This window comes from Rana temporaria, chromosome 3, assembly GCF_905171775.1.
Source record: "Rana temporaria chromosome 3, aRanTem1.1, whole genome shotgun sequence".
Taxonomy (NCBI): Eukaryota; Metazoa; Chordata; class Amphibia; order Anura; family Ranidae; genus Rana; species Rana temporaria.
The window spans coordinates 89,370,103-89,392,963 of record NC_053491.1 but is presented as its reverse complement, the minus strand read 5'-3'; the positions used below and the strand labels follow the sequence as shown (position 1 = coordinate 89,392,963).

Sequence of the window (22,861 nt, the reverse complement as noted above, 5' to 3'; positions counted from 1 at the left end):
GATACGCGGACGAAGTACCCATTTCCACGGAAGCCCAGGTCGAACTCCGATGGTGGCTCAAACATGCCATCGAGTGGAACGGCAGGACAATCTTCAACTCTCGTCCGGACGTCGTCATAGAATCGGACGCGAGCCGCCGAGGTTGGGGCGCCCGCATAGAGGAGACCTCGACGGGAGGGACCTGGTCCAGAGAAGAATCCCTCTTACACATCAACGCTTTGGAACTCTCAGCAGCACTCTTCGCTATTCAGAGTTTCCTAGCGGAACGATCCAACTGTTGCGTTTTATTACGCATGGACAATATTGCAGCGGTTCAATACATCAACCGCTTAGGTGGCACCAGATCCAAAATCCTGGCAGACATCGCTACAGAGATATGGCACTTCTGTCTGTCTCGAGACATCATCCTGATGGCGGAGTACATCCCGGGTACGTCCAACACTGTCGCAGACTGGAATTCCCGATACCTTATCGACTCCAGCGATTGGTGTTTGGACCGTCCAGTCTTCGTCCAATTGAATCGGCTTTGGGGCCCCCTGGACATAGACCTTTTCGCCTCCCGCCTCAATCACCAACTGCCCCAGTTCTTCAGCTGGAGACCGGACCCAGGGTCCGCGGCAGTGGACGCTTTCCGCCAATCTTGGACAAGGGGAACACACTACGCGTTTCCCCCATTCTCGATGATCCCCAGGGTTCTGTTGCAGATTGCGAACCAGAAGGCGACTGCGGTTCTGATCACGCCATGGTGGCCAACACAACCATGGTTTCCTCTCCTACTGGGATTGGCCATTGACTATCCCAGGCTTCTTCCCCAGTTCCCACACATCCTCTCCCATCCGACCAAGGGCATTCATCCCCTGGTGGAGGAGGGCACACTGACACTCCTAGCATGGTTGGTCTCGGGGTGCCAGACACTCACGACGGCCTTTCAAACTCGGCTAGAGATCTCCTCGCCGTGGCCTGGGCCCCCGGGACTCGGGCAGCATACCGATCAGCATGGAAACTTTGGGTACGTTGGTGTGACCAACGGCAGGCTGATCCCATGCGTGCCCCTGTAACCATCATAGCAAATTACCTGGCAGAGTCCTTCAACTCCGGCAGGTCATACAGCTCCATTAATATTTACAGGTCGGCCATTTCGGCCTATCATTACCCAGTGGATTCTCTGCCAATCGGCAAACACCCAATGATCTGCAGACTGCTACGAGGCATCAGGTTCAAACGACCCCCTCGCCCTAAATACCAATCCACTTGGGATGTCTCCAAGGTCCTTGACATGTTCTCAGGTTGGGAGGACAACGATTCACTGTCTCTCAAGTTACTGTCTTTTAAACTGACAGTGCTGTTATGCCTGATCTCCATCAAACGTGTCTCAGACGTTAGGGCCTTGGACATTTCCAGACGCCAATTTTCACCTCAAGGGGTGAAGTTCACGGTAGTCCGCAGAACCAAAACGGGCCTTCACTCGGTGTTCTACCCCTGTTTTTCTGCACACCCACGACTCTGCGTGGTTAGATGCCTACAGACTTACGAGGCAAACACGAAAGATCTACGACCCCCGGGGTCTTCTCAACTCCTAATATCTTACACGAGACCGCATCACCCGGTCACCCCGGCTACCTTGGCACGTTGGGTTAGATCAATCATGGCAATGGCGGGTATAGACGTTACCCTGTTTGGAGCACACTCATCCAGAGGTGCCATGGCCACCAAGGTGGTGGCGACCGGAGGTTCTCTTTCGGACCTATTACTGGCGGCTGACTGGTCTTCTGAGACCGTGTTCCGCCTGTTTTACTTCAGACCGGAGGAACATGTTGCTATGTCTGTTTTATGATAATATGTTCTGAAATATCATATTTGTTATAATAATACTGTGAATATCTTGTTAAGCTTTGAACTTGCATAAGATATGAGCCTCCTGTCTGATGTATAATTCGAGATTTTCCTAGCTTGTGACGGAAAATATTGATTATATGAAGACAGGAGGCGAGTATCTTCCCTCCCTGCCCAACACTCTCATGGTCTTGGGTTTTCTGTTTCAGGTTATTGACGGCGTTCCTGTTTGGTACACGATGGCGACCTGTCGTTCGGGTGATGTTCCCCGGCTTCTGGATGTCCAGTGGATCAAGGGCGCTCAGTTGGTCCATCCTGTTGGGACCTGTTGATATTACCGCAGAAGTCTTCAATTAAGAAGTCATGGGCCGGCCGGCCGGCCGAAGAATTGACAGTTGACGACACGGTTCACGTAAGGATCCTGATAAAGACACCTCAAGGTTCACACAAAGAAAGAGGAGGAATCAGGAGAGAGCAGCCCATTTATAGAGACTGGGATAGGAGTGGCTAAGGCGCAGGGGCTGCTGGGATATGTAGTTCTTACAGTTTTCTTTTTAAGACTTACGTTAAGATGGTTTTTACATTTCTGCTGTGAGCATTAATAAAGAAGGATTAATGCATAAGATACTCGCCTCCTGTCTTCATATAATCAATATTTTCCGTCACAAGCTAGGAAAATCTCGAATTATTCTAAATCAGTCACAAATTGGAAAGCACAAACTAAGAGCAATCAACTGCACTGACAATAGCAACAGCAAAGCGAGCTACAATCTCAGTGATCGCTCTTAGCACTCTGCACATAATGGAGAGATCCCACAAACCAATCATCCACAACACTGCACTGAAGCAAAGTTATGATGGAGAAAACCAATTTGCTCTACAAGAATTTGCCATCAAACATGATATAAATGTTATGGGGTGGAAAAGTCTGGAGAGTGCCTTACAGTGGAGAAGGACACGGGTGGGCTTACTACTACAAGCAAGAGACTGAAGTGAGATCCCAGCCACTAATAAAAATATGAAAAAAAAAAAAAAAAGGACCCTAGCACAAACTCGGGATGTCCCCGAAAGTAAATTTATCCAGGTCATGGCATAGAAGTAGTCACATGTGTAGGATATTTCATCATTTCTAAGTTCTAATGAGCGTCTCCAACATTACAGAACAAGTCCAAATGAATGTTACTACTTGCTTGTAATATTTGTCATATAGGTAGAACTATAAGCTTCCATTGAAAATATAGGACACAGTAAATAAAGTGGGTGTAGTAACGGCTGAAGGTTTTTTTACCAAAAAGCTTAAAAAAAAAAAAAAAAAAAAAAACAACCACACACTTCAGTGTGTAGCTCCCCTCTCAGCCCCAGTGTGTAGCTCCCCTCTCAGCCCCCCAATACCTACCTGAGCCCGATTTCGATCCAGCGATGTCCACAAAACCCGAGGCTTTAGCAGGTCTCTCCCTTCCTTCCTGATTGACAGCAGAGGGAGCCAATGGCTTCTGCATCTCAGCCAATCACAGCACGTGGGGCAGGCATGGCTGAGCCACATACTTTCTTATGAATGCAGAGAGCCGGCTCGGGAGCGAGCACGCACGAGTGCCCCCACTTAGTATATGGGGGGGGGGGGACTCGGCGGCGGGGTGGCCGGGGGTAAGTATGACCCGTTATTTTTTTTAGTAATAACATGTTTTCCTTTACAATCACTTTAATTATGAGTGCATCAACGCTTAGGTTTCCTCTGAGTCTCCCTGCAATGTAATATCTACTGTTCGACCTCGTCCCCAGGGAATAGACTGCATTTCTGAAAGATGCCATCAATGCTGAGATAGCATGGCCCACAGTGCGTCAACTACCAATGTTTAACCACCTTTTGTAAAAAAGTGTCCTAAAGCCAATCCACCAGCACAAATGTGTTGAGTATGGGTGGTGTACAGAAATCTTGGAGAGTGAAGGAAACAGTGATGGAACGAATAGTACTCAAGCGAGATCAGACACACATGCCAGCTATGCTGGTGAGAGAAGCTTGTGCTGTGAATTATACTGCTCATCCCTATCTTATGCATTTGGTGCCCAGAGGGATTCTCAGGTTCTGGTAATACTTCCTTAAAGGGATTGTAAAGGTTCAGGGTTTAAAAAAAAAACAAAAAACACAACACCATGTCATACTTCCCTTTGCCGTGCAGTTGGTTTTGCAGAGTAGGGTTGCCACATCATCCATTTAATCCAGGACACATATGAGTAACACCGTTTCTAAGGCCGATTTAATGCAGATGAGGCACCGAGTTTAATTTCAACCTTAATCAGCCACCGAACCTGTGTAATAATGTGTGTCCTGGATTAAAGGGACGATGTGGCAACCCTATTGCAGAGTGGCCCCGATCCTCCTCTTCTGTGGTCCCTCATCAGATCTCCTGGCTCCTGCTCTTCTGGAGTGCCCTGTCGGAGAAGCACTGTCCTTCGTGGACACCCGTGCGGGTGCAATCGTGTTCTGCTTCTATCGACACAGAGCAAGACTCGCCCCCGCCCCATGCGTCATTGGATTTGATTGACAGCAGCGGGAGCAAATGGCTGCGCTGCTATCAATATATCCAATCAGGACACAAGACACCGGCTGGAGCTGGTGTGCTTGTTCCCATCGTGGGAAACGCAGGACTCAGGTAAGTATAACAGGGCTTGGGGGGGGGGGGGGGGGGGGGGCTGCTGAGTGACATAGAATGCATTAAAGGTGAAAAAAAAAAAAAAAAACACACAAAAGTTCTACAACCACTTTAACTCTGCCACTGAAGCCAATCTTAAGAAGCTTCCTATGATTGTGGCAATAATACTGCACTACTCCTGAATTTAGAGCAGAGTTGACACTCATGTAAGCTGTTCTTGCTTGAAGTACAGTGGCTGTACCTGCGGCTCATCAATCAGCAACTGGCCACCGCTTTCTGGATTGACAGCACTGCTTCTGCTACTGAAATCTCTGTGAGCTGCCTTTATTGCAGGCTTATTCATCACAGTAACTGGATTTTGTGCTTGTTTAAACGGTCATACATAGTTGTATTTTTAGTATTACAAAATTTTCATTCAAGTTATTTTAACATGCTGAAAGAGCAAACAATGAAAATCACAAATTGGCTGGCCTAACTCACAAAACTTCAATCTTAAAAGCACAATTGCTACAGCTTTTAATGATGCATAGAACACTTTAAAATGTTGCCAAATTTAGCTGTAGATATTTTATAATGCTTACCAATTCAGTTACATACATCATACAGAAAATAGCACAGGTACATCTTCTTAAGTAGACATGTTGACATGGTTGGCTGCAATCATTCAGAAGCTGCACTTTCAACGTGCATGCAAATATACAGATATTTTTACAATACTAGCAGCAATTCAACCATAATAGCAGCTTAAATTGTCATGCAGTTCCCAGAAGTGGTTTAAACACAGTTATTACTGTCCCTTAGGAAATTACTAGGTTTATCTTGATTACTGCTCAGGATTCAGCTTGTTCCACCAATTCATTTAGAAATGCTGAGCTCTATACAGAATAAAACATTCTATACCATCACATTGGTTTTATTGTCCTTGGAGAGGATTTACATTTTTTTCCAAGAGAATATGGAGCAGCTTTTAAGCTGTGCAGCCAGTTTGTGTCTGAGGACATAGTATTTACATGAGCAGATTGCATAGGAGCCCAAAAAGGACTCAACTTGTAAAAAGGTCATAAAGTGTATGTGTCAAGCCCAAAAACTTTTCTAGCTTTTTAATTTTCATTGCTTTTCATGACACTGTTGGCAAGATTTACCTTCACTTACTGTCCTGAAGACAATGATTTCACCAGACAGAAGTGAGTGAACATTTGCAACTGTGACACAGACAGAAATAAAAAGCTCACAGGGCCCCTCACTAATGTGAGGTTGGTAGATACAACTACTTATTATTCCATATACCGGGAGAATGCTTAATCGTACGGCCATATAATAGTCCACACACACACACACACACACACACACACTCCTATTCCCTTTCTTTTGTTTCTCTTTTCCCTTTTATCACATAACTTAGACATGTTTTCACTACGTCAAACACGATGCTTACGGTTGATGTATTTGCTTTTACTGTATGTAATGTTTGAGACGATATTTGTCTTTCTATCTCTCTTTTTTCTGAATAAAATAAGATTGAATTAAAAAGCTCACAGGGGTTCTAGCCTTCCCCTACTCAACAAAAGAAGGCATTTTCATTTCCATCTGTGCTGCTGTTCCCCTTAGGTAAAATATCAGCTGAGCAAGAAGTATAAATAAAAATCTGGGGTTAAAAAAAAAAAAAAAAAAAAAAAAAAAAAAAAGAATTCTAATCCTTTACACATTATCCAAATCTCTGAAAAAAAAAAAATAAGTTTTGGCAGCACCCACACTCCAAAATGACAGTTAAGCATACAGTGTATCCAGAAAGTATTCACATCACTTCGTACCACATTTTGTTATGTTACCGCCTTAATCCAAAATGGATTAAATTGAAGTGGAAGTAAACCCAGAAAAAACAAAAAACAAAAACAAACAAACACACACACACACACACACACACACACAACAAAGACATAATGAGCTAGTATGCATGGCATACTAGCTCATTATGCAATACTCACTTCCGATCGAAGCCCCCACAGCCGTCCTCTTCCAATGCCCGGGCAGCCGTCATCTCGCCCAGGGGTTACTTCCGCGTATTGCAGCTCCGATTGGCCAGAGCCGCGATGACGTCACTCTGGCGCATGCGCGCGGGAGGCGTCAGTGACAGCCCGGCCTCAATGAGAAACGGCACACTACAGTGCACCTGCGCCACTTGTCAGCGGTGCCCGTGATTATAGTAAATACAGCACCTACAGGTAAGCCTTAACAACCACTTTAAATGATCTTACTGTAAATTCTACAAAACATACCCCATAATGACAAAGCAAAAGAAGTTTGTTTGAAATCTTTGCAAGTTTATTTAAAAAATAAATAAATAAATCACATGTACAGTACATAAGTATTCACAGCATTTGCTCAATACTTGTCTTTGAAGCACCTTTTGGCACCAATTACAGCCTCAAGTCTTTTTGCGTATGATGATAAAAGCTTGGCACACCTATTTTTGGACAGTTTCTCCCATTCTTTGCAGGACCTCTCAAGCTCCATCAGGTTGGATGGGGAGCATTGGTGCACAGCCAATTTCAGATCTCTCCAGAGATGTTCAATTGGGCTAAAGTCTGGGCTTTTTCTGGGCAACTCAAGGACATTCACAGAGTTGTCCGGTAGCCAGTCCTTTGTTATCTTGGCTGTGTGCTTAGGGTCGTTGTCCTGTTGAAAGATGAACCTTCTCCCCAGTCTGAGGTTCAGAGCACTCTATCAGGTTTTCAACAAGGATGTCTCTGAACATTGCTGCATTCATTTTTCCCCCTTGATCCTGACTAGTTTTCCAGCTCCACTGAAAAACATCCAACAGCATGATGCTGCCAACACCATGCTTCACTGTAGGGATGGTATTGGCCAGATGATGAGCGTTGCCTGGCTTCTTCTAGACACGACGCTTGCCATTCCGCCCAAAAAGTTCAATCTTTGTTTTGTCAGACCGGAGAATTTTGTTTGTCACGGTCAGAACCCTTCAGGTGCCTTTTGCCAAACTCCAGGCAGGCGGTCACGTGCCTTTTACTGAGGAGTGGCTTCCGTCTGGCCACTCTACCATACAGGACTGATTGGTGGAGTGCTGCAGAGAAATATCCATAGAGAAATGCTGAAGCTCTGTCAGCATGACCACCGAGTTCTTGGTCACCTCCCTGACTAAAGTGCTTTTCCCCCCGATCGCTCTGTTTGGCCAGGCGGCCCACTCTAGGAAGAGTCCCGGAGGTTCCAAAGTTCTTTCATTCACGGATGATTGAGGCCATTGTGCTCATCGGGACCATCAAAGCTGCAGACATTTTTCTGTAACCTTCCACAGATCTGTGCCTCGATACAATCCTGTCGTCGAGGTCTACTGACAATTCCTTGGACTTCATGGCTTGGTTTGTGCTCTGACATGTACTGTTAACTGTGGAACCTTATATAGACAGGTGTGTGCGCCTTTTCAAATTATTTTCAATTAACTGATATTACTACAGGTGGACTCCAATCAAATTGTAGAAACATCTCAAGGATGATCAGTGGAAACAGGATGCACCTGAGCTAAATTGTGTGTGTCACAGCAAAGGCTGTGAATACTTATGTACATGTGACTTTTTTTTTGTTTAATAAATTTGAAAAATCTTTGCAAAGAAACGTCTTTCACGTTGTCATTATGGGATATTGTTTGCAGAATTTTGAGGAAAATAATTTAATCCATTTTGGAATAAGGCTGTAACATATAATGTGGAAAAAGTGAACTGAATACATTCCAGATGTACTGTATTTCCCCCTGTACATGAGCAAATAGTAGAAACAGCAAGTTATTCACTTTACACTGAATTCTTTTGGCAAACTGTAAACTGTAGGTAATCGTGGTTATTTGTGATCAATATCAAAATGTTCAGAAATAAAGTGACCTTACCTCAAACCTTGTGACCTCTTTCCGAACAGTAATAGAAATTCTTTCAAAATCCCTCTCATACTGGGTGACTCTGGACTCCCACTAAAACACATGACCAAGGTTTAGAATGTAAATCTAATGTAAGCAGCAACATAGAGATAAAATTACACAGTTTAGAAGTTTATGTATGAAAATTGTGCCCAAAAGAAAAAAAAAAAAAAAAAATACATGAAGGTTGGAAGATGCATGGTTGCTATGGGCAATAAAAATAGTTTTTCTTGACTGTAAACTATCCACATATGGTGAGTGGCTTGTAGATACAAACACTGGAGGGATTATAGGAATGTCCATTTGAGCAATGTCATACAGATAAGAAAAGTATTAAAACATTGTAAGCGGACTATAGGGTTGATTTACTAAAGGCAAATCCACTGTGCACTATATGTGCTCTTGGAAGTGCAGTAGCTGTAGATTTGAAGGGCAGATCTGAAATCAGGGAAAGCTATGCTGATCTCTATCATCCAATCATGTGCAAGCAAAAATGCATTTTTTTGTCCTTGCATGTCCCCCTCAGATCTACAGCGACTGCACTTCCAAGTGCACTTACGGTGGATTTTCCTTTAGTAAATAACCCCCTATGTATGTAGGTGGCAAATGCATTACCTTCTTTTTGGTGGGGCTGTGCCTGAAGCGTTGGTCACCATAAATCAGTATTCTGATCACAGCCTGTAGCATACAATGGCTTGGGCACATAAAATAAACTCAATTGTTTCAGAACAGGCAGAACACTCACAGCAACCAGTTTGTGTACACTTGGCTACTATCTAGATGCACATTGGTAGTATCCCGTTCTATGTTAAAGTCAGCTTAAAACACATCTAAACCAAAAAAATAATTATTTGCAGCTTACAAGGCCTGACGTATGGTGTCTACATCATTTTTCACCTTCATTTTTACCAGGGGATCCTAACACATTCCCTATAAGAGGGAAATAAGATGCTTACTCACTGCATCGTGTCCATGAAGCAGCAGCATTTTCACGCAAATGGCCCCCCCATTATCTCTAAAATTGGAGGAAGGTGTTCCATAGTCCAGGTAGTTGAATTATATACAGTAGGCAGCACGAGCGGCAGCTCCCTGAATGGCCACTTAATCATGGAGCTCCGTCACGCGCCGACCGAAGCCCAGTGCCGATACACCTGCCCGCAAGCCTAGGGACCATTTCACTGCTCTTGGAGCAAGTGAGAAGAGTTTTTCGGCAATTGAAGCCTGCATCTCCGACCATCCAGGCCTCCAAGATGGCGGCCTCAACACAGTATGGCGAGGCAGCCACGGAAGAGGAGGTGGATATCACACCTCTGGACAGCTCAGTCCCATCTAGCCCTGCTATGGGCACCTTTGCCCCTGCCTTCCTCTCCCCAGCTTCTGAGTCCTTGCTGGAGAGAACCCTGGACGAACTGCTCCAATCCCCCACAGGGGACATATCTGCCATGCCAGGCTCCACAAGGGGACTTCCAATACACTGCCCTCCCAGCCCAGCTGACCCAACTTCTCCAATGTCCACCTTTTCTAAAATTGCTTATAAGTATGTGGATTGCTAGGCCTAGTAAGTATTTGGAGAGAACTCAACCCTTAATCCAAAGACTAACTCATCTCCCCATCAAACGCACACCAGTATAGATCACATTTAGGTCATCCCACTCTCCACTAAATCCCTCAGAGACACAGCCCTTTGGGACCACGCTATAGTCCTCCTTAAGCTCACACGGCCACCAGGCATCAAAGGCCCCTTTCAGTGGCGACTCCATACTTAGCAACCCTGTCCAATGCACGGTCAAGGAGGGGGAACTTAAGGAATATTTTTGCACATACGACTCCGGAGAAATTTCTCCAGAAACCCTGTGGTCTGCCCATAAGGCTGTGATCAGGGGTACAATTATTCAGATTTCTTCTAAACTCGAGAGGTAGTCTGAAATAGACAAACTGGAAAAGGATTTTCAAATACTGAGCAAATCACATAAGTGAAACCCCACAAATACTTTCATGGCCCAATTAGACACGGCTCATCTCACTCAGAATCTGGCCCTGACCACGGACGCTGAAAAGAGTCTCCAGTGGTCTGGCGCCTAATTCTACTCTCAAAAAGAACAGAATTGGTCCCAAAATAGCTTCTAAACTGAACCCCAGACATAGCTCCTTCTCCTTCCCTAAAATTTGCACCACTTCAGGAGTCCTATCTCAAAGTCCCCAGAATATCATGCAATCTTTCCAGGACTACTCCTCAAAACTTTAAGACAGACAGCACTGCTTCTGATCGCCCAAAGTCCTTCCTCCAAGACATCCCTCTTCCGAAATTGGTTTCTCTAGGTTAGAGCGATTGTTGAGAAGTCAATTTTGGAGCTGGAAGCATTGGACGTGATAAAATTTCTTAAAAGGGGTTCTGCCCTAGGCCCTGATGGATTTTTAATCAGTTATTATAAATCCTTTGCCTCAACCCTAGCCCCATATCTGACCAGATTCTTTAACTCTCTCCGTGATGGCAGCTCTATCAATAAAGCCTTGCATCTAGCCCATGTGACAGTCATTCCTAAACCAGGGAAAAACTCCAGTGAGGTTAGCAATTATAGGCCAATCTCGCTAATTAATAATTAAAAATCTTAACCAAGATTCTTTCCAACAGACTTTCAGCCTTTATAGATAAATATGTTCACAAGGATCAAACAAGCTTCATCCCGGGGGGGGGGAGGAGACAGGGCCCTGACCAGACACGAAGAGCAATTGGTGCAATTTCTTTACCCTTATTTGTGGTGTCACCGGCGCTCATCAATATTATTTTTATCAATATTTCCAAATGATCTGCCGCAGTATTGGTGAAACACTTCTAAGAAAAAAGTGTACAATTGCGAAGAAAAATATATATATATGTGTGTATGCATATATTACTGCGCTGATCCTATTAATTAATAATGTGAATATGATATACCAGTGAATTTATATATGCTCCCAAAAAAACTCTGTCAACCAATATGCATACCCAATTTAAATAAATAAATCAATAATCAATCAATATGCAATAATCAATATACACCAAAACAACAAGAAGTGCTCCAACCCATATAGTCCAAAAAATATTCAATAAGTGAAAAGTGCAAATAAAAAGTCAATTTCTTTTCAAAGTGCAGCTATTGCAGATTCCATTAGGTTAAATCGATCAAATATTTGTGACTTTTTCACCAGTTGTGTCACCACCACCTCTTAACAGAAAATGCGCTCACCAGACCACACTTTAATTAAAGCGGAGGTTCACCCTAAAAAACAACTTTCTACCATGCCATCCAGCATACTAGCGTCAGCTGCAGTATGCCTTTATTTATTTTTTTGCGCTGTACTCACAGTTTAATCCATTAGTTTTGTTTCAGACTCCCGCGGGGAGTAGGCATTCCTATGAAGAGGGGAACATGATTGCCGGCCGGCTATGGCGCGTCACGCGTCCCGAAAATAGCCAGAGTAGGACTCGGCTCTTCACGGCGCCTGCGCACAGACTAGGAGCTGACTGCGCAGGTGCCGTGAAGAGCCAAGTCCTATTTCGGCTATTTTCGGGAAGTCTGAAACTTAACTAATGGATTAAACTGTGAGTACAGCGGAAAAAATAAAAATAAAGGCATACTGTAGCTGACGCTAATATGCTGGATGGCATGGTAGACAACATTTTTTTTTTTTTTTTTTAGGGTGAACCCCCGCTTTAAAGCCTGTAACGGGATCAGCCTGCAATTCCCCAGATCTGAGAAGTTTCTCCTTTTTCCGCAGCTCTTTCCCCAAATGAGGTAGAGTAACTTTTAGGCCGGAATCACACTTGTGCGGTGCAAATTTCAGCTCTCTTATCTCTGCAGAGAGATAAGAGAAGTGTTCAGCAGATTAGCAACGTTTTAGATGCAAATTTGGAGACCTGGGAGAAGTTACGGGTGAGAGGAGAGTGGGGGAGAAGTGTATTGAGCTGAATGAGAGAAATTCCTGAAGAGAACTGAACACATCTGCGAATTCAGCTGCGTACCCATAGAAGATAATGGGCTTGAATTCGCACCTGAGCCGCACCGCAATGCCTAAAAGACGCACACGGTTTGGCGGCAATGCGCAGTGCGAATGCATCGCACATATGTGAACCAGCCCCATTGAAAACAATGTATTTTAAAATGTTCTGCGAATTGGATGCGGTTCAAGCCGCATAGGTGTGAACCTGGCCTCAAAGTAAAAAGGCTTGATATGGTGTAGTATGTTCAAAAATCGTAAAAAATGTATTCACACAAACTGTAAGAAGTTTGCACTCACATGATCTAGTGCCTATCCTGACCGGCACTAGTCTGTCCAGCGTTACCGCTCTCTGTATCGCTCCGCCAGCGTTGCGTTCCACGCCTCGGTACCTGAGTGGTTCAGCGTCCGGAGGTGTTTGTGTGACGTAGTTCCGCTTGTTTGGATTACCCAGAAGCCTCTACGCGTTTCGCAAAACGTGGTTGTGTCATAAGTATATATATATATATTTCTTTACAACTTCTTTACTCTGCTCACAATGGGATGGTAGAACTCCGCAAGAAGGCTTCCTATTATCAATTGATCTACAGAAAGCGTTTAGTTGGCATGACCGTTCTTCTTTGAAGTCCTGGAGAGATGGGGCTTCGGCCCACATTTCTTGGAACGCTGTACTCCAATTCTAGTGCACAAGTACGCCTCCTAGGACACTACTCCAATCTCTTTAACATAGCGAAAAGCACACATCAAGGTTGCCACTCTCGCCGCTCATCTTTGCTATAGCAATTCAAAACCACCCTGACATCCGGGGAGTATTTTGCAGCCCTACAGATCGTAAATGCGTTCTATTTGCTGATGACCTTCTCATGTTTGTTTGTCTCCTTGCCCCTTATCGCAGTACAACATTTTTAAACTGCTTAAAGGACTTCATTTTAGCCTCCCTTTTCTATACAATATTTTGATGGGACGAAGGCATCAATTTAAATAACGTTGATATACCCTCAGCACTAAACATTTCGGTAGAACCCTCTTTAGTCGACCGAATACAGACACATTTCTCTTTCTCCTGGAACACGGACTCCATCTCATACTTGGGTGTACACCTGACCCTAAAATCGATCGGTTGTATAGGGAAAATTATACTCCCCTCTACAAAAAGCTTGACAAGGACTTAGATTCCTGGGCCAGACACTATCTATCCTGGATACTGGAGCTGCACGATTTTTGATAAAATGAGAATCATGATTTTTTTGCTCAGAATAAAGACCACGATTCTCGCGGTATAACATCATCTTTCACATTATAAAAAATAAAATAATTGGTCTTACATTACTGTTTCGTTTTTTTTTAACTCATTGCAGTGGACTGCTGAAAGAGTTCCCTTGCACCAACTCCATACAAGCGGGCCTAGGAGGGTGCTGTGAACTCTCATCTAAGCCCCTCTTGTCCTCGCTGGGAACTAGATTACATCAATGTCTCATGTTAAAACTTGATCCCTGTGCCTCCTAGAATAGCAACTTGATTACCTAGGGGTGCCCCGGCACACCCTCATCCTAGGATCTATAGATTTCCCGCTGGGGAGGAAACCTGAGAACCGTATGTTTCGCAACCACTGCCCAAGTGCACTGCGCTCAGGATCCCTCACCCTACACATCACGTTTCCCGGGAGGTGAATCAGGGCACTGGGATCTACTTATTTCTCACAGTGATCATTTTCTCCATCCCATGTTCCTCTGAAGTTCTGAATATATTATTCTCATATCGCTGTACTGCATGCTCCCTGTTTATAAGGTTCATTAGTCTTGACAATGTTCAATACAAATTATTAAAATAAATATATACAGTATATACACACGGCACTGTGCTAAAGTTTTAAACCGGTGTGAAAAAATGCTGTAAATTAAGAATGCTTTCATAAATAGAAGTGTTAATTGTTTATTTTAACCACTTGACTTCCAGAAGATTTACACCACTTCACGACCAGGCCATTTTTTGTGATACAGCACTGCGTTATTTTAACGGACAATTGCGTGGTCATGCGACACAGTTCCCCCCCTCACAAATAAAGCTTTATTTTGGTGGTATCTGATCACCTCTGTGGTTTTTATTTTTAGCACAAAAAAGTACTCTGCTATAAAACACATAAAGAAAAACGATAAAAATAAATAAATAAAACAAAACACATATATCTGAAGTGTTTCATGTTAAAGGGGTTGTAAAGGTCTTTTTATTTTCCAAATAGGTTCCTTTAAGCTAGTGCATTGTTGGTTCACTTACCTTTTCCTTTGATTTCCCTTCTAAATGTTTTTTTTCCTTTGTCTGTATGTCTCACTTCCTGTTCCTCCTCAGTAAGCTGTTATGGTTGACTAACCCCCATGGATGATGGTGACAAGCTTACTGAGGAGAAACAGGAAGTGAGGAATTTAGACAAAGCAAAAAAAAACATTTTAGAAGGGAAATGGAAGGAAAAGGCAAGTGAACCAACAATGCACTAGCTTAAAGGAACCTATTTAGAAAATAAAAAAACAAACCTTTACCATACCTTTAACCACTTGACCTTTAGGGTTTAACCCCCTTCCTGACTAGGCCATTTTTTCTGATACGGCACTGCGTTACTTTGAAAATTGCGCGGTCATGCAACTAAACAAAATGTATGTCCTTTTTTCCCCCACAAATGGAGCTTTTTGGCAGTTTTTATTATTTGAACACATATAAAAGAAATAACATTTCTTCAGTGTAGGCCAATATGTATTCTGCTAGATATTTTGGTGATGGATAACGGCTACAATAAGCGACTTATAGAAGGACTGCAATATTGCAGGGAGGTCTGTCGGGACACTTTTTGGGGACCAGTGACACCAATACAGTGATCAGTACTAAATAATATGCACTGTCAATGTACTAATGACACTGGCAGGGAAGGGGTTAACAGGGACAATCAAAGGGTTAAACGTGTGCCGGATCAGTGCTTTACTACTGTGTGGGAGGTGCTTGTATTAGGAGAAGGCATGGATTGGTGCTTAGCAGAGACACGTCTCCTGTACTGACAGAACAGCAATCTGCCTTTTTTACATAGGCAGACTGTTGTTCTGCCTGTGTACCGAAGCATCGGCAGGTGCTGGCAGACATGCTGGATTGCATACTAGGTATGTGATCCAGTGCAGGAGAGCTGCCCTGCCATCATATTTACAGTATATGGTTGTCAAAATGGTTAATGTACAACCAACTCCCACGAAGATGCATTTTATACGGTTTGTGAAGCCATTTGGAATATGCCTTTTCTTATCCACTTATTTTGTAATTTTTGGATTAATACGCATTTTACATTGTGGAGGAACAGCATATTGTCATACCCTTTGTATTCTCTTTTTTGAAAATGCTTTAATAAAAATATTGAAACCAAAAAAAATAATTCTTCATAAATTTAGGCCAAAATGTTTTCGGCTACAACCCCAATAAAGCGTATAACCGAAGGGTTTTAGCTTCTACAAACCATGGGAATTAATTACATTTTTTTTCTTACTAATAATGGCGGCGATAAGCAACTTAAAGTGGGACTGTGATGCTGCAGTGAATATTCTGACACTTTTTGGGAACCAGTGACACCAATACAGTGATCAGTGCTAAAATTATGCACTGTACTAATGACACTGGCTGGGAAAGGGTTAACATCAGGGGCCATCAAACGATTAACTGTGTGCCTAGCCACTGTTTTACTATACTGAGTGAGGTTCTTTTACTAGGGAAACAAGCTTTGCAGGGACACAAACTATTGACAGGATTCCGCTGTCTGTAATGGCAGTCGAAACAGGCCACCGGTGTCGCGTATGTGCCCCCCCTACCCAGAAGTGTTGGATTACGTACACACACGCCGCCCTGTAGCAGTAAAACTGCACTAGGGCAAATGGGAACTGGTTAACCAATTAACAAAATAGAAAGTAAATAAGCAGAAGAGACATCAAAATCAAATCAATATTCGGTGTGACCACCCTTTGCCTTCAAAACAGCATCAACTCTATCTTCTATCTACACTTGCACACAGTTTTTGAAGGAACTCAGAAGGTCGGTTGTACCAAACATCTTGAAGAAATAACCAAAGATTTTCTGTGAATGTAGGCTGCCTCAAATACTTCTCTCTTCATGTAATCCCAGACAGCCTGGATGATGTTGAGATCTTGTTCTTCTTTAGGCTGAAGATCGTTCTTAATGACATTGGCTGAATGTTTGGGCTCATTGTCCTACTAAAGAATACATTTGGGGCCTGATAGTATGGCACGATGGATAAGTATTTCCCTGTATTTCTCAGCATTGAGGACACCATTGATCCTGACCAAATCTCCAACTCTATTTGCAGCCCCAAACTTGCAAGGATCCTCCCCACCATGCTTCACTGTTGCCTGCAGACACTTCTCTCGAGCCCTTTGATTAATAAACTGCCTCCTTCTACAGCCAAATATTTTGTCAAACATTTTGCCTCATCAGTCCAGAGCACCTGCTGCCATTTTCTGCACCCCAGTTCCTATGTTTTCGTGAAATACCAAATGTATTCTGCAGCAGGACCCCAAACATACAGCCAATGTCATTAGGAACCGTTAATCGGCATAAAGAAAAGCAAGAAGTCTTAGAAATGATGGCATGGCCCTACAGAACCCTGATCAACATTGAGTCTGTCTGTGATTGAAGAGACAGAAAGATTTGGGGCAGCCTAAATCCACAAAAGATTGTGTATATATAGTGCTCCAAGAATTTTGGAACATCCTACCTGCAGAGTATCTTCAAAAACTGTGTGCAAGTGTACCTAGAAGAATTGATGCTGGTTTGAGGCCAAAAGGGTAGTTGCACCAAATATTGATTTAGACTTTTCTTCTGTTCGCCGACTTATAAAAAAAATATAATTTTTTGAAAGCATTCTTCACAGGATTTCTTCACACCTGCCCAAAATGTTTGCACAGTACTGTATACCTCAAATTACAGTTTGTTGGCTTGGTTATGATTAAAGACAGATTGTCTGAGAAGTTTCTTCTTCAAATAAGTAAAGCTCACACTTGTAAAACAAGTAAAGCGTACACTTGTAAAACAGTCTTCTGCATGCACCATTCCTTTTCATTTCTTACCTCAGAGATTTCATCCTTGGCTTGCTGTAATTTATCTGGTTTGTTGGCCCACAACAGTCTGGCCTCATTCTCCCTTTTTTTTTGTAATGTTGACTGGGCATCCTGCCAGCGCTGCCAAGCCTTCATTCGCTGGTCAAAAGCACCCTTCAGTACGTAAAATACAGCAGTTAATAACTACATTAAAAATTGAAATCACAGTCTATATGAAAACTAGGAAGGCAAGAAAGAGGAATATGTAAAGCCAAGCCACTCACCCGCACTGCTGACAGTAAGCGGATGTAATCTGCTAGAAGCTCAGCTAGCAGGTAGAAGTCACTATTGGCTTGTTCCTGATGTAGCTGCTCGATCTTTTCTTCCACCTCTGCTAACTGGGATAGAGCTCTGGAAAGAGCCGTGTTATCCTCTGAGCTCCCCAACATGGCCAAGCTTTTGGCAAACTGAGCAGTATTCACCGCCAGCTCTGTAATCAGAAACAGTACATTTAAGGTGGAGCTCAAGTCCATATTTATTTTACAGTTGGATAAAGTGGTGATGGGTTAGAACCTGTATAGATTTTTTGCCCCCTACTCCACCACAACAGACAACCAAAAGACTCCTCCTCTCATCAGGACTGGAAACGCAAAGAAAATTAAAACTAGAACTATAGGCAAAATCTTTTCTTTTTATTTTGAATAGAGTAAGGGAGGGTTATAACCCGTTAGATTTTTTATTTTTTTTGCCATCTGTGTATTGTTGAGACTTCCCTTCACTTCCTGTCCCATAGCCAAAACAAAATGTCCCCATTGGAATATCCCCCCCCCCTCCCCCAATTACTTTTCTGGGGGCAACACAAAAATTTGAGATTTTTTTTTACTTCCACCAATAATGATAAACAGGACAAATAGAGAGGTGACAAACACCGACAGGCATTCTAATCCCACTCCACTCTATTCAAAACTAAAAAAAAAAGTTTGGCCTTTAGTTCCACTTGAAAATCCCCACTATCACCTCCTCTGGTTTTCCTTTCTCTGTCAGGATAGAAAGTGAGAAGATTATCATTGGTCCATGATTTTTAATTTTATTTCTAGGCTCTTCTGGGAGTCACAGGGTTTTCCTGTTGAAAGATTTTAGGGCTTACCTAGCCAGTATGCTCTTCAGGTGAGGACAAACCTTACAGTCTTCACTCAGGACTATTACCAAGAATAAGAATAAGCTTGGCTGTTTAGGACCCTGAAGAGTAATCTCATAACAAAGAACGAACAAGGTAGGTTCTGGGGCTTGGGCACCTAGGCTCTACACATTAACTACATAATCAGAAAATGCTCAGAGACCCACACTAGTGAAAATAAGTCTTCCAATTTTGATGTCAATTTTAGCAGGAATAAAATTCACAAGCTTTTAACATGGTCAGGCTTACAGAATCCAAAATGCTTCTGTCTTTCAGAACCTGGATTACAACAGTCTTGCCACCTGTCAAAGCCACCAACCAAGGAACAGGGTGGAAGATCAGTCCCTAAGAGAACTAATCTGGCCAATCTAAAAGAGGACATGGAATGTCAGATGAACGTGGTCAAGTACCAAAACTCTCCAAACCCAGTTAGAAGGGATTATAATTTCTTTAGCCGATATGTTTACCAAAAAACGCCATCATGAACATTTTTAACCACCAAAAGGTTTTACCTCCTTCAGGTGGTCAAGTAGATAACCACTTCCTGCCCGGTCAATAGCAAATTGACGGTGGGAAGTGGTTCTGTTATCCTGACAGGACGTCCATTGACGTCCAGCAGGATAACATGCCGACGAGGGCGCGCATCGCGGCGAACCCAACGCGTCAGTCTGATACGCTGCATCTCCGATCGTGATAAGAAGCTGATCATCACCTGAACCAGGAAGTGTCAGTAAACTGCTCGGTTCATGCTGACAGGGCGAGCCAATCAGGGTCTCTCCTTGTCAGGGGGGGGGAGACTGTGCTGATAATCAGCACATTGATCAGCACAGCCCCCTCCAATGTACCAATCACCTGCCCCAACCAGTGCCCCCATAATAAAGCATGCCAGTGCCAATCAGTGCTCATCAGTTCTACATATCAGTGCTCGTCGGTGAAGGAGAAAACAACATTTTATGACAAACGAAAAAAATCATTTTTTTTTTTTTTTTAATGTTGGCTTTTTTAGTTTGTTTAGCAAAAAATAAAAACCGCAGAGGTGATGATCGAACACCACCAAAATAAACTTCTATTTGTGGGAAGAAAATTATAAAAATTTAGTTTGGGTACAGTGTTGCATGAACGCGCAATTGTCATTCAAAATGTGACAGCGCTGAAAGCTGAAAATTGTGCTGGGCAGGAAGGGGCGCAAGTGCATGGCATTGAAGTGGTTAAAAATGTTCATGATGGCGTTTTTTGGTAAACATATCAGCTAAAGAAATTATAACCCCTCTGCATAAACCATATATTAGGATTCTGGAGGACATAGTCAAATTGAAAATTTCTGCCATCTTGTTAAACCTAGTGGCTTCAAAATGCCATAGGACTGAGAAATATAAAATCCTTTTTACTTTGGTCAGAACCCTGCTGGTGAGCTGCAGCAAAAACTATACATCCCATTTGTTCAGTTTGAATTTCCTTAGATCAAAGGCTTTAAATATACCTTCATAAAGCAACATTCCCCTTTCTAATGCTTATTTGTTGAATGTTCAATGAAAAACACTACTTTTAAATATAAAATTACCTTTTCTGTGATTTACCAGAGTCTCCACCACCGCATGTAGTTTCCGCAGATGCTGCTCCTCACATTCCACCTCTTGCAATTTGTCCTCAAACCACTAAGAAAAAAAACATTCATTTTTTTATTAAATACAGGTTTTAAAGAATGGTCAGAAGTAAGAATTAAGTAAAGTAAAGTTGAAGTAAAGATTTCCATGTTTAGCACCTGGGAAATGGAATAGGTACCGTAAATAAGCTCTTGTTTGCTTTGCTAAGGTTCCTTCACAACATCAATGTAATAATATATATGGCTGTTTGAATACTCAATTCATACACATAACAGTAAAAGGACTCTTATTTCTAGATTTGTTTCAAGCCAAGTAAATGGTTTTAGACTCTATAAAGCTTGTACTGACAGCTGCTTATAAAAAAAGGCACAGTCAAACTTGGCATGCTTCAAAAAGGGGTTTGATTAATTTGTATTAATATGCTATGCAATATGCCCAAATTAGAATTTATATCCACAGTAAGTGCATCACAGTGCCATAACCACTTCAATACTGGGCACTTTCACCCCCTTACTGGACGCATTCAGCACCGTCACACTTTGGGTAGTGTTGCTTGACCGAGCATTTTTCAAATACATCTTTATTTTCTGCACACAAATAAAGCTTTCTTTTGGTGGTATTTAATCACTGCTGGGGTTTTTATTTACAAAAGAAAGACAGAAAATTCTGAAAAAAAAAAAAAAAAGTTTGCTTTGTTTCTGCAACTACGTAATATTTTTCTCCTTCACTGATGTGGCTGCACTGACTGGCATCACTGATTGTCACCGATTGGTGTCACTGCGGGGCTTTACTGTAAAAAGGGCATCGATAATCAGTGCCCCGATTACCTGTCCGGGTGTCCCCTGTGAGCATATGCTGCTAATCGTCTTTCCTTGCCACACACCGAAGGTGTGAGGTGATAAGAGCCGATTACCATCACTTCCGCATTTACATGTGACCGGCTGTGATTGGACACAGCCTATCACATGGTTAAAGAGCCGCATCATCAGCTCTTTACATAGATAGGGGTTGTGCCATGTCTGCAAGAGTGTCCGTTCTGGGGCGACGCCATATGACGTCCATGCACAACGAGAGCCGCACCGCTCCTCCGTCAATTGACGGGTGGGTGGCAAGTGGCTAAAGTAAAGACAAAACGACTTATTTTTTTTTAGGCTCTCAGATTATTTATAGATACATTTTGAAATCGATGGCAACACACCTCAAAAAAGTTGTGAGAGTCATGTTTAGTACCGTATTTTCTGGCGTATAAGACGACCTTTTGTACTTCAAATTTTACCTCAAAAGTCGGGGGTCGTCTTATACACCGGTACCTGTATGCGTGGCAGGCGTCCATTGTTCAAAAGCCGCGCCTCCTCCTGGTGCTGTTCCGTGATAGGCGGAACACCGTTTCCCAGGAGTGCCTCTGTTCAGTGTTCCACCTATCACGGCTGTCTTCTCATCTTCGGCCTCGGACAAGAGGACATCCGTGATAGGCGGAACACTGAACACAGGCACTGCTGGGAAACTGAGTGTTCCGCCTATCACAGAACAGCACGAGGAGGAGGCACGGATTTTAAACAATGGACACCCGCAATCTGAATGAGACTGCATGTCAGGGATAAGGTAAGGGATCGTCCAGGTGAGGCATGTAAATGGCACGGGAACAGTGAGGCATGTAAATGGCACGGGAACAGTGAGGCATGTAAATGGCACAAGAACAGTGAGGCATGTAAATGGCACAAGAACAGTGAGGCATGTAAATGGCACAAGAACAGTGAGGCATGTAAATGGCACAAGAACAGTGAGGCATGTAAATGGCACAAGAACAGTGAGGCATGTAAATGGCACAAGAACAGTGAGGCATCTAATGGCACGAGAACAGTGAGGCATCTAATGGCACAGTGAAGCAAGGGGGTCGTCTTATACGGCGAGTATATACCAAACCAAGATTTTAGCTGGAACATTAGGGGGTTGTCTTATACGCCGGCAAATACGGTATCCCCTCTTTCACTAAACACTCTGTAAAGGTCTGGGAACTAAGGAGACCAGTTGCTGGAGTTCTGGGAAAGGAATTTTGTCCCATTCTTGTCCGAAATAGGATTCTAACTGATCAACAGCCCTAGGTCGTCTGTCGTATTTTTCATTTCAAGATGCGTTTGGTTAAATATTAAGTATGGTGAAGTACCTATATTCAAAATGGCATAAATAATAAAACAGTAAACATAACAAAACATAAAAATGTTCCAGTGAACTCACACACAAAATGCAGCTAATATACAAATAATGAACCAAACGGTTAAATGTCCATATATAACTGTATGTGACAAAACATCCACCACGTGTCACAGGTGTGATTATAACTTAAACGTTGAAGTGATGAGACGTAAATCTGCTAAAAGTGACTTCTCAAGTGCAGTAAAATGACCCTCCACCGATAAAGATGCAGGCTTACCAGAAATCATGGACTCAAAGAAATGTATATTTCATGAGTCAAACAGGCTTAGGGACCGATATAAACTCCAAAGGGACCTCTTTAAGAAAGCAAGGAATCGACCAATGGCTCTTCTACAGAGATGCATTCACCCAGATGATGAGTAAGCACTAGTTCAAATGGTTTACAGCTTGCCCACAGG

General features: G+C 42.9%; 1 protein-coding gene across 1 annotated transcript in view; it reads right to left on the bottom strand.

The window, feature by feature from the left end:
- The window catches only part of SNX1 (sorting nexin 1), a 73,114-nt gene that overhangs the window by 6,342 nt on the left and 43,911 nt on the right, over window positions 1-22,861 (bottom strand). The window contains exons 10-13 of the mRNA XM_040342921.1: window positions 20,207-20,300; window positions 17,753-17,958; window positions 17,499-17,642; window positions 8,383-8,463 (exon numbers count right to left, since the gene is read on the bottom strand). Coding sequence (XP_040198855.1) covers window positions 8,383-8,463; window positions 17,499-17,642; window positions 17,753-17,958; window positions 20,207-20,300 — 525 coding nt within the window. The remainder of the gene's footprint in view (window positions 1-8,382; window positions 8,464-17,498; window positions 17,643-17,752; window positions 17,959-20,206; window positions 20,301-22,861) is intronic.